Source organism: Puntigrus tetrazona, chromosome 20 (genome assembly GCF_018831695.1).
Source record: "Puntigrus tetrazona isolate hp1 chromosome 20, ASM1883169v1, whole genome shotgun sequence".
NCBI classification, from domain to species: domain Eukaryota; kingdom Metazoa; phylum Chordata; class Actinopteri; order Cypriniformes; family Cyprinidae; genus Puntigrus; species Puntigrus tetrazona.
The window spans coordinates 9096190-9109202 of NC_056718.1; the positions used below are offsets into that span (position 1 = coordinate 9096190).

The 13013-nt window shown below is 39.9% G+C and overlaps 1 protein-coding gene across 2 annotated transcripts in view; it reads left to right on the forward strand.

The window, feature by feature from the left end:
- Positions 1 to 1481: 1481 nt before the first annotated feature.
- The window catches only part of plpp3 (phospholipid phosphatase 3), a 35526-nt gene continuing 23994 nt past the window's right edge, over positions 1482 to 13013 (forward strand). For both annotated transcript variants that reach the window (XM_043219125.1, XM_043219124.1), the window contains exon 1: positions 1482 to 2016. In XM_043219125.1, coding sequence (XP_043075060.1) covers positions 1881 to 2016 — 136 coding nt within the window. In that variant the 5' untranslated portion in view covers positions 1482 to 1880. The remainder of the gene's footprint in view (positions 2017 to 13013) is intronic.

Below are 13013 nucleotides of genomic sequence, written 5' to 3' on the forward strand. Positions count from 1 at the left end.
AATTTCATTTGATTTTTATTTTATAATCATATGACATATGGCATTACATTTAATGGAAATTTAAACCATTTAACCATAGTGACACATTAATTCATATTATATATTAATATTTAATTAATTCATATTAAATATTTATATTACATCTAAAAAAAGGTTAAATATTTATATATATATATATATATATATATAAATTCAAAATTAAGGTCACTCTAAGTAGGTATTAATTTTATTTCATTTTAAAAGTATTTTATTAGATAATAGCTATAAGCAAACATGTTGAATATAAATAAATTGATCAGATTATTCTTATAAATTGTGTAAACTTCAGTTTGTTTAGCTTAGTCTTTTTGTCCCAGTAAACCAGTGGCCCCCAAACATCTTTGGCATATGTATGTGTGTATGTATGCAGTTATTACACAACGCTTACGTCTTCTTATAGTCTGACACACTTATTTCCAGTCTCTACTAATGAGCCGGTGATCTGAATCAACTCTATTGTGATTAAGGATACATGCTAAATGTTCAGTGTTCAGAATGTGTTTGGAAACCCCTGGTCTAGTGTAGTTCAAGTGCATCACGTGCTTTTCACCACTAGATGGAAGTGCTTCATCAGTGCTTAGGTGCCTCTCGTTTATCCGTGTCCTAGTCAAGAGTTGTTTTATTAAAAAACATACAAAAACTTGAATCATACATGTTCAATTAGAAAAAAAAATGGCTATATTAGAATATATCCGTAAATGAAAAAAGGTGTTAATAAAAAAAGACACTTTTTTGCTGCATTTGCATGAGAATTGCAAAAAGTTATTAGTTTATCTATTTTAAAGTTTCCTGTAGGTTAGTCCACTGATGCTCGAGCAAAACAATTAGCTTGTATATAGTGCTTAGATCATCCGGGCCTATTGGCTTGCGGTCAGAACTTTGACACAGCCATTGTAGGCCATATTGTTCAGTCCCTAGTCAGATGTTAATTTATCCTTGTCCTGCAGAAAGATGAACTTCTACCACGCTTCCATTTTTAACGCCTGCTTCTTTCGCAGCCTGTCCTTTAGATCTTCATACCATTTAAATCGGGCGTGTTTTAAGTCGCCAACTAACTAAATGAATACTAAACAGACAAATGGCAATCAGCTAAAAACCCGTCCATTAAGGACAACACTGAGGTGATGTGAAACGGATAGACTGAAAGTGGACTACAAAGCAGATTCACAGAGAGTTTATTAATACTTATTAATAATAAAAACAATACACATTCGTTTTATTTTTGTCTTACTTATAATATTTACGAACAAAACGTGGAATATGAAGAAATGAAATTATTTACTGAGAGGAAAACAAACAAACAAACAAATAAAGCCGCATCTTTAATGAGCGTTTGTTGACGGTGTGCTTCCGGAAGCGGCCGCCGGGGGCGCGCGAGACGTGCGCGCGCGAGAGAGAGCGCGTGTCTCCGCGGGGCTGAGAGAGGGCTTCATTCAGCTCGGCTCGGGACGGGAGAAGGGGGCTGAGCTGGAGGTGGAGACCAGAGGAGGATTCATAAACGGGAGCGGATCTCCTAGTTTTAAAACGCCGCTCTCAGTTCAAACCTTCAAGTAGCGTAGAGCTAGATCACAACTCACTAACCGACCCAACACGACTCTTCATTCAGAAAGGCGCCGCTCCGTAAACACCGCGGCTCCACTGGACGAAGTTGAATGGACTTGACTGCACGGACAACTCGCTGTTTTCGTTAACTTTTCGAGGAGGTCTTCCCACTTTAGCCGGGACTTTAACTCCCTTAAACTTCACGCGACGCGTCCTTGCTTTGACAAGAGCGCCGAAACGAACCGCTGCAGTCGATCTGTGGGATTTTAGGAGAAAGACCTCAGGAAGAACTTTCTCAAATGCAAAACTATATGTACGAGAAGGCGATGGCACCCGAAACAAGAAACGGAGGAACGTCCACGTTAAATAACAACGGCGTAGACAACAGCAAGAGGAAACTTTTAATAGCGCTAGACATCTTCTGCCTTTTTCTGGGTGAGTGTCCAACACACACAATTTATAACCATGAAAAAAAAATACATGCATCATGTTTGAAATCAGTGCATCATATGTAAGTTTAAAGATAGGAGTTTGCAATTCAAGTGATTTCATTTTTATGGTTTTAATCATTTTATGTCATGTGTTGTTTAAATTATATATCAGTATGCATATCAACATAAAATTTTTGTAATTTGTTATAAGTTATTATTTATTTCATGCTTATTAGTCTGTTTTTGCACAACAATACAGAATGCCGGGAAGAGGAAAATGTCAAGTTGCAGAGAAAAAAAGTAAACAATGGAAAAGCAAAATCAAAAATAGAAGCTACGGCTTTGAATCAGTGGAATAAATGTTTAAAGTTAAACCGTTTAAACTGTTAATCTATCAAAAATCAATCAGCTGTGGTTTATTAAGATAACAATGCAAAAAAAAAGTCATATTTTGCATTGTTATCTTGCTGAACAGAAGAATAACCGTTAAGCGCTCTTATCTCAGACAGTATTGTGAGCAAAGTTGGCACTGCTGTTAAAGAAAACCGCTTGTTTTTCTTCATCAGAAGTGCAAGAAACATAATTTGGATTGTTTAATGAAAGCTTTCCCACTCATCAAACGAAGGAAGCAGTTATTGCGGCCCCTTTGCGCCCTATTGACATCTTTTGAAGTGGCGTATGAACATGCTTATTATGGTTAACCTATCGCTCGCATGTAATAGAATCATCTGTAGTCAAAACAAGTTCTGTAAACATGACTTTGTTCACAGCTTTTTATAGTTTTTTTAGGCGCACCGGCACGACCATGTGCGGTAGATTTGTCTGACCCGTGGAGTTTGTTGTGAGAAAGTTTATTTAGTTTGGAAGTTCAGTACAGTCGATTGTCCGTAGCGTGCATGTCTGCAGAGGATACACAGTGATATCTGTAAACCGCTCTCAGGCGCGTGGGTTTTCTTTAAAAGGAGTGGATGTCTTTGATGCGCTGTCCTTCGCAGCTTTGACCAGCTCAGCATGACGTTGATGAAAGTGTTGCCTGGCGGTTAAAGTAGCGCACTTGTTAACCTAAAGGTTGTAGGTTCACACCGACAATGGGCGAACGCAATTGTGCCCTTAAGCAAGGCGCGATAACTCCAGAATGATTGTACCAGAAGTACGTCTGCAGGGAGTCGGTATTCAGTCGCTAGGTGAGTCTGAGTTGTATCGTGCCTGGAAACCATCACAGCGTCGGGTTCTCATCTTTCCTCAAAGCCTGTCAGTTTGAAACCCTCCTCCTTCGGAATGAAAGGATTAACAAACTTCGAGCCCTCATCTTCACGCATTCTTCTAGAAGAGACCCTCCAACCTCCCCCCCCCGCCAGCTGGCATATGCCTCATTTAACTCCAGCCACGGCATCATATCAACTTTCTCCCAGCTTTTAAGGGCAGAATGAGTCCCGCTGCTTTTGTTCCCAGGAATGCGGGGTAGAATGGCTTAAACATGTCGCTTTAGAGAAGCAGGGGCAAGGCTTTTGTAAGCAATTAGACTCCGCGGTTTTGGAACGCCTGTGAACCTTCAGCAGCATCCAAAAACGGTTGTCGAGCTTTCAAAGGAGACGACGTGTTAGAGCAGGTGGAGGCGGGAGAGGAGGGATATCGCCCATCCGAGGGTGTTTGATAGCGTCGCTTTGAACGGTGGTCCTAAATTAGACGTTTACAGCGAGTTTGGTGACTAATAACTTCCTTTTGCCGGCGTATCGTAAATGGAAAACGAACACCCATCTCATTCTGTGTGTTTTTTATGGTCTCTTTCAAATGCAACCAAAATAAGACACGTTGTCATATGTGGTTTATATAGACGCACAATTCCCATATGTAACACATTCACTACACTCTTAAAAATAAAGCTACTTTACTGGCATCGATAGTTCTGTGAAGAACCTTTAGCGTCTATGGAGCCTTTGTGTTGCACGTTGGTTGTTTATGATGGAGAAAGCTTTCTCAGATTATTGAAAAATTGAACCATGAAATAGAACCTTTTTTATGGACGATTTGGTGAAAAAACCTTTAACATCTGTGGCACCTTTTTGTTGCACACTAATGGAAAATGTTCTTCAATTTATTGAAAATGGTTCCTTGAAGAACTGTTCCCAAAAAGGTTTTTAGAAGAAACGCAAATGGTGTGAAGAACGGAACCATGAAATAAAAGTCCTTTAATACTGACAGTGATTGTTCCACCTTTAACATCCACGGAGACTTTCCATTTGACAAAAGTTCTTAAGAACATTTTCTTCACACCTAGATAAAAAAAGTGTTCTTTTAACTTTTTCCTGAAAAAATCTTTGAAGAACCAAAAATGGTATGAAGAACAGAACCACGAAGTGTAACTTCCGTTATTATTGACATGAAGAACCTTTAACGTCCATGCAGACTTTCCATTTGACCAAAGTTCTTAAGAATACTTTCTTCACACTTAGATAAAAATATTTATAGAAAATATAGAAGCTTTTAAAAAACAGTTCTTGTAAGTTCTTGTTACTCAAGTCATGTGCTTCAAACAAACATGTTCTTTGTCATGTGTAGGATAGTGGGCTTGGCCTGTTTGTGGTGGTCTTTTGGGGGTGTATGTGAAAGAGAGGAGACTCATTTGGAGGGGATTTGAAAAGGATGGCTGAAGAATGTCTCTCAATGAAAAGGCTTTGTTAGCGCTGAATCTGCGGCCCATCCAGTGATCAGACACTTGAAGTTCCATCTGTTGTGGAGATCTGTAGATTAGTGCGTTATCACCGTCTTTCCCTCTCCTTGGATTTCTCTCTCACACTCCCACCATCTTCCACACCAGATACGGAGCTGATAACCTCTTCTGCTCTCGCTGGACTCTTTTATTGCAGTTTAATCTGCTTCATCCATTGGTGTTTACACACGCAGTACATCCACACTGGGACGGCCGATGCTTTTGTTCCTGCTCATTAGTAGTTTATCACTGTGGGCATTGTATCCGTAGTGCGTCTGATGCATTATGAATGTTAATGAAGACTGAGAAGGCAGCCAGACGGATTGTAGTATGTTTAGAGTTACCTCCTGTTGAGATGAAGCAGAGAGGCTGCAGCTTGGCTCATTAGCATACAGTAGTTATAGTAACATAAAGGAGGCGTGTCTTTGATTGTCACTCCCCCTGTGGGTGTCTGGGGTGGTGGGTCACACACATTCCTGCCCATGCCACTGATAGCTGAAATAGTTTACATACAGAAACAAACAGCCACCCAGACTCTTTCTCCCATCCGCACTGACTTCACGGTTCCAGATGGCAGTGGTTTTGCTTGTATAAATGGTTGTGATTCAAGGTAACTTTCTCTTAATGAGTGGAGAACATATGAAGAACATATTCAGGTTTATTTAATCGCCAAATTAGAAAAAAAGAAGCATCATAAAATTATTTTCTTTTTTTTTTTTGTTCTTGTTGCATTCCAGTTAATCTCAATTAAAGTGGGGTTGGGTTATTTTAACCCAAATATTTAAATATTTATTGTGTATTAGTATATTACAGTGTAATATGTAATATATATTAAATTATTTAAAAAAATTACATAAAAATGTGTATTTTTGTAAAACATTTTAAGTGAATGATAATAATAATAAGGATTATAAATGTAAGCTTATTTATTCTGCATTTTCGTAATGACATTATATTGGACGACATGAAAAAAAAATTCTTTTGATTTTGGGTTAAGATTTGACTTGGACTTCAGAGAAACTTAGTGAGATTCATTCTAATATGCAGTGCATAACATTGATGTTTTCTGCGTGGTTAGCGATTGGTGGAAACGCTTGTTTGTGCGCTCTTTGTTCATGCTCCACAGATGTGAAGCATACTCGACTTACCAGTGACATTCAATCCGGTTTGCCGCTCTGAAAGGTTTAGCCAAGCTGCTTCCTGGTACCTCTCGTGGGAAGCATCAATTCCAACGGAGTTTTCTTGTTTACTTGTTGGGAATGGAAATGAGAACTCAACTTAAATGCTGCAAGATATCACCACCGTCAACACTGCGTGAACGACTTTGGCCCTCGGTCGTTCACAATTAGTCATGTAACCTTGTGAGGAGATCAAAGCGAAGGAAAAGGTTTTGGGCTCGTGATTTCTGGTTGTTTTTAGCTGCTTTTAACTTCTCCTTTATCCGTGACATTCCAGGAGGTCGATGCTGGAGTTATGGAGTGCCAGAGAACCCTTTGGGAGTCTCTCTCATTTAGGTCTGACTACATTAACCTCCACCTCTGAAGCTGAGAAGGTCTGGTCCACCTCTATAAATATTTTCCAGAATTTCTCGAATTCTTCATCGCAGACCGAGGGCGGCTTCCACTCTTGAAGTGACATCTGGTATAATTTTCGGTCGGTGTGTATGCAGGGGCAAACACAGGAAAGGGAGGGAAGAGGAAAAGGTAGTCTCGCTAGGCCGCTCTCCTGTTTTCCCTCCCTCGCTCAGACTCTTTGCCCTAGGTGTGGCCAGCTGTGCTGTGAAATGTAATCCCCCCCAGTTTTTTTTTCTGCGTCGTTTCCCTGAGCCCCAAACCGTCCCTCTTTCTCTCATTTACAGGATGTAATTGCAGGAGACCGTCTAAAGCTGCCACATGGTGTTCAGGAAAGACTTTGACCAGCCGTAACTGTCAGTCAGATGGACGGACGAGGTCCTCCTGTAGTAATGCTGCATTAACTTTTACATATCCCATCTATATAGTTTACGTGTGTTTTGCAAAACATTTTTGTTGCTTTTCAGCTAATTTTTTTAGTACATTAGGAACGGTCACTCAGCTGTACATTTATTTCTCCCGATATATATATATATATATATATATATATATATATATATATATATATATATATATATATATATATATATATATATGTGTGTGTGTGTGTGTTTTTATTTTTGCCATAGATGCATTAAATGACATGTATAGTGTTACAAATATTTCTATTTTAAATAAATGTTGTCCTTTTTATAAAAGCCCTATTTCATAAATTCTGTCCTATTCATAAAAGAATCCTTGAAAATTGCTAAAATAGATAAGCTATTTATTTATTTAGCTTTGTTTTTATAAATCGGCTAAATCCAGAATCGATTCACATAAGAGAATTCTTATAGGGCATAGAAAAAAACACTAGCCCCAAATAGATAAAAATAAAAGTTATTTTAAAAGAAAATTTTGGTGCTCACTGGTTTGTGCTGGGTTTGAAATCTAGTTGCCTGAAAGAGCTCCGTGGCTTAACATATTAGAGCTTGAGAGTTAACTAAATGTATCTTTAAGCATTAAGCTGCAAGATTAGAGCTAGATAGAAAGTCGACATTCACTGAGACTTATTGCAGGCAACCTTCCAGAAGATCAGTCCTCTGTAGAATTTTCCAGCAACTTTATATCGAGGAATGACAAAAGAAATTGCCTTTTCGGCCTATTACGCAATGACGTGGCATATTAGACGATAAAATAACACCTACTTTGCCATTAACCAAAAATCAAGCTGGGTTCCGTGAAACAGCATTTCAGAAGCCATTCCTCTGAATCAGAAGCTGCCACAGATCTTTGGAAAGCGAAGTTAGGAGTCTCTGGGCTCCGGGGGGAGCAGTATTTTGTAATAGTCAGCATTTAAGGCTGGAGGGTTACAGTGTGATGCGGGAATGGTTTCCATATGAGTGCACTTGGAGTACAGTAGAGTCATCTGGGCCTCAGATGGAGTCACAGACAACCTCACTTCACCGCTGGTAATGACGCTGTCAAAACATAGTGCCCACGTTCTGTATTTGTGTATGTCTAAGCGCACATGTGCAATACAACGTGTTTGACTATTTGCACAAGAACCTGCAAGGGTGTTTGTGTATGTGCGTGTGCGTCAAAGAGAGGCTGGTTTCTGAGGTCGCCGCCATGTGGTTTAATTATATGCCTGTAGGGTTTATGCGACGACGTAGGCCGCCGTAGGCAGCAATTAGACAGCCAGACATGAGCATGAGTGACCATCAGCGGGCTGTTTAGGCTGTGTGTGTGTGTGTGTGTGTGTGTGTGTGCGTGGTTATAGAGTCGGGTAAAACTCCATCACATCCACAGCGCGTACTTCTGATAACACACTCCTCGGGTTTGTTGCAGTCACTAAATTCCTCCGATCTCGGACGCCACTCTCTGTGATCTGCGGCCACATATCTTTGGAGGTTTACGGCCCTCTGTTTGTGCCCGGAACAATAGCGTAAGATCTTCAGGAGAGTGGAAGCAAGTATGAGGAGCCCCTGCTGGTCTGTGTGCCTCTCTACGAGGTAAACGCACAAATGATTTGTTTATTTGTTCTCAGTTAAATTGTAGTCTGTTTCCTATCGCTAGTCTATATTGTATCCTGTCAGCTATTGTTTCAGCAAATGAGGCATTGTGTGTGTACGAGTCTGTGGGATGCATCGGCTGATGAACAATCATCCTCAGTTCACTCGGCTTGATTATAATTCCAGGGTGTTGGAATTTTTCTGGAGTGTGTGCATGTGTTTTCTGGAATGTTTTTTTTTTTTTTTTTGAGAATCTAGTGTGGGCATCTGTTTAAATCTCATCTAGCACCGAAAGGCCAAGGGTGACCTCTGTAGCCTTCACACGACAAGCGCTCTTTCACTTTTTCTGGGTCATACGGATTAAATCCAGGGTGCTCAGCATTCCTGAGTGTAAGCCTAGCTGGCCCCTAAAGAGCAAGCACCCTCTGCGCATTCATATGCTAATGAGACCGGTGTCACAATGGGTAATATTCTAATGTGATGGATAATGCTCAAACAAATGATATAGCTCATGTAGTTTTTGGTTTCAGTTTGTCACGCCTTTAGGGTAAAAGTTATCTTGTGAATTGCAACTTTGTTTCATTTATTTATTTATTAATGACCGATTTATAAAAAATAAAGTGTGTAATATCTGTAAAACTAGGGTGAGAAGGGTCTAGGAGGGCCCAGTATAAATCAACTCCTCATATGAAATAAAATAAAAATGCATCTGTGTTGTTTCGGCAGACGCCAATGCATTGATGTAGAGCGGTGTAGTTGCTGTTAATTGACATTATTAAAAATGTTATTTTATTACTTGAATTAAATCTGAAAAAAAAGCATTAAATATGTATACTTGAAAAACTTTTAGGCGTTAGACCTGTATTAGTGAACTCAAAAAATAGATCTAAAAATAAATAAATGAAAACGACATAGGCACGTAAATTACTGAAACATAACCTAAAATTTAAATGAAAGCTGGCAAAGCTAATTTAAAATATAACAATATGCTGTAAACGGTAATACTAAAATTAATAATATGTATTTCCAACATAATTTAATACATAATGTATTTCTGGGCTCCATAACTCAATTTCTATATGTAATTATATTTTTACCCTCAGCGTCTATTTATTTATTTATTTGCAATTGTTGCTTGATTAAATGTTGTTGTAATAAATAAATTTTGTTATTCCAATAATGACACTGTAGCTGTGGCATAGTGGTTAGTACATTAAGCTGTGGAGCTCATATGGTAAATGCGAGCTTGAGTCTGGCTTACAACATTGCCCTATCCCTTAGGTTTCAACCCTGCTCCTGGGGTCACACTTTCCTGCAGAGCTCCAACCCTAATCAAACACACCATAACCAGCTAATCAAGGTCTTCGGGATCACTTAAAAAGTCACAGGCCAGGTGTGCTGAAGCAGGTTGGAAATGAACTTTGCAGGAAAGTGGGTCCCCAGGAGCAGGGTTGAAGGTCTGTTCCCCATCTTATTTCCATAATGTTTTTCTCTGTTTGTTGTATGTACACAAGTTGTATACTTAATGTATGTACACATATAGGCCTATATGTTGTATGTATCATAGAAGAGTTTTGTCTCTCCAGGATGTTTCCTGGTGGGTGGAGTAGGAGCCGGAGAACAATGCTGTGATCGTTTACACCTCGCAATGTTATTGTTATTGCAGAAGCACACACCCACAATAAGAAGTGTAGGTTACACAAACATGTCAATATACTTAAAGTCAAAGACTACACCATAATAAACAAATTTAGACAGTGACATTTCCATGATCTCATTCTCACACACACCGCACCAAAAGCCTAAATGCAGCTCTCACACTCTGGTAGAGCGTAGATTGCTATTTTTGGATGCTTTGGTTGTAGTGTTAAGTCTGTGGCAGGTCTTTCTCTTGAGCTCCAGGGCAGGGTGGAAGATGGGAGCAGCTCTTGGGCTCTACCCCAATGAAGATGCTCACAGGAGGCTGTGGTGGCTTCGGTTAACCCATAAATGCACACACCTCCAGAATCACGAGACACCACTGACTTTAGGGTCTCTGAAGTGGGCTGAAGGGATGAATGGATTGATGGATACTTCAGTCCAGAGAAGCCACTTCTCCTGAGCTACAAGTGTTTATTATGTTTTATTGGCCTTGGTAAAGAAATGCAAAAAAGAGGCAGAGAGATAGTTGTTCGTTTGTTTAATTACACTTTACTGTGAGAAGGAAAAGGCTATGTTTGACCTTTGACCTAGGGAAACTGGCCAGCAGATGTGCAGTTGCACATTTCCTTACCTAAAGGCAAAGTCAACAGACCTACCTAACAATGTGAAACACTTTTAAAGAAGTTTTTAAAGACCTTTGCTGCTTGATTAAGTGGGATCTCTTTATTTTGACATGCCAGGCCTATTTGTTGCATGATTTAAATAAACATGGAAACACTTATTTTCTTAGAAGAAACCACTGTAATTTATATTTATGCATCCACATGTCTTCTGTTGGTAAAATATATTGTTTGCTGGTCTCCTCTAAGGGCTGTTTGTGGGTGGGGAAAAGATTAAAAAGGTTAAATAACAGAGCAGCTTCGACACGTTTCCATTACACCCCGCTCCTCTGTGATTTTACTTTTGATGGGTGATATGTTTATATATTTATAATTTTAATAAACATCTCATTTGAGAATGTTTGTTAAACACAGACAGCTTGACTCAAAGCTCTGTTAATAATTCTCTTCCAGTAAACACTTTTGACATGTTTGGGAATTGGAGGGCTTTTGTTTTGTTGCAGTTCATCCTAAATAGTATGCAAGATAAGAATTACTATGCCAGTATGATGATGCTAGTAAGCTAAACGGGCTGATTTTTATGTATTTATTTATTTTTTATTGTACACAACAAATGGGTATCTCTTAAATTTAAGACAATGGCAGAGATATCCAAACTTGGTCCTGGAGGGCCACTGTCCTGCAGAGTTGAGTTCCAACTCCAATTAAAAACACCTAAACCAGCTAATCAAGGTCGTACTAGACATACTAGACACTTCCAGACAGGTGTGTTGAGGCAAGTAGGAGCTAAATTCTGCAGGACACTGGCCCTTCAGGACCACGTTTGGACACCCCTAGGTTATAGGGAGTGATTTCGGACATAATTCTTGTCCTTTACCCACAGTGTTATCAGGTCTCTTGCAAGGCTGTCCACTCAGATGGCCGTGTGGAAAGCCATGCCTCTGGCGTCGATTTCCGTGAGTTAAAATTGCTGTGCGTAAGCACATGTTTTGAGCTGGGCCCCAGCCCCAGAGCCTATCTAATGTATTGAGAGAGTGAGAAAGGTAGGATTGCCAATGTGCAGAGCTTTGCTGACCACAGCAGCTTGCATAGACAAAGCTAACGAAGCGACCATGGTGTGTGTGTGAGAGCAGAGAACAGTGACAGCCAGGGGTCCCTCTCACATACAGTACTTGAAAACACAGTCGTTTCGGTCATAAACAAAACAAACATTCACAAGTCTGTTTTTCTTAACCAAGCTTCTTTGACAAGTGCAAAATATTTGGTCAGTTTTAGCACAATACCTTTGACCAAGGTTTATCTCGTTTCAATCTCATTGGTCCAAAATCCTACCCCATATAACTAAATGTTGAACATCAAATCTGTTCTGACTTGATTCCATTTTATTACTTCTGCGGTTTTTGTTACTTTCCAGTAGAATTATGCTTTTGGAGACAACATGAAGCACAAAACGTGGCCTTGCGGGCAGTGCATCTATGTAGTGATACTTTGGTGTAGTCGAACTGAGAGACACAAATATAATTAGTATTGATTAGTTAACCGGGTAGGTCAGATGGAAATGGTGTTAGTAGATCCGCGTTTGCCCACATTGATCTGTTACTGGACTGTGTTATTCTGTTTGTATGAAATAGTCTCTTTCTGTCATGGATATCTGTAAGTGATGGGTCACGGCTAAGGTTTTAGTGTGCGGGTAAGTGCTTCTGTACCGCATTAGAGGCAGAAGAAAGGATGCATACAGGGTGCTACTGAGACCACACATTCCAGAGGTCAGGGTGCATAGGTCAAAGGTGACCAACAACGTTAATCTCTCTGTGTGTACTTTTGTGTGTTCTTTTTAGTGTTTAGTCTAGGTGGGTTTTGTGTCTGGGTGCCAGAATGGATGTGTGTGTGAGTTTCGGAAATGTCAATCAAGTTTGAAATGCACCTCTGACTTCTGAAAAATCCCACACAGGTCTTCTCATTCCAGAGAGCAAGTGCAGTGTTTTTATAAATGGCATGTCCTCACCAAGGGGTCAAGGTTTGACTGGTTAACAGGGATATACTATATACATACCAAGGCCCAGTTCCAAATGGTGCACTTGATCAGTCTTATGGGCTTGCGTTTCTTGGTATGCCTGTGAAGTCCACAGTGTCCCATTTCTTGCTTTGCGCCCTTAATGCACATTTATACTTGGATGAGCATCGCAAAGTTTTAGGGTGTCATTTGGGACAGGGTGTAACTCAGAATAGTGTAGGGTTTGGGTCTGTGCATGTTCATGTGGTGACATCAGCCAGTTAGGTTTGTCATGACATCATTTCCACCTCAACAAAGTGATTAGTCACACAGCATTTTATGTCACAGGTGATTGGGACATAAAATTGCATCCAGGACTTTTTGAGAGTCCTGTGTCAGCAGAGCAGTGGCCCTAGCAGAGCAGATGAATGGGAATGCCAGGATGGCTTTCTTCAGATATTATTGACCTCGT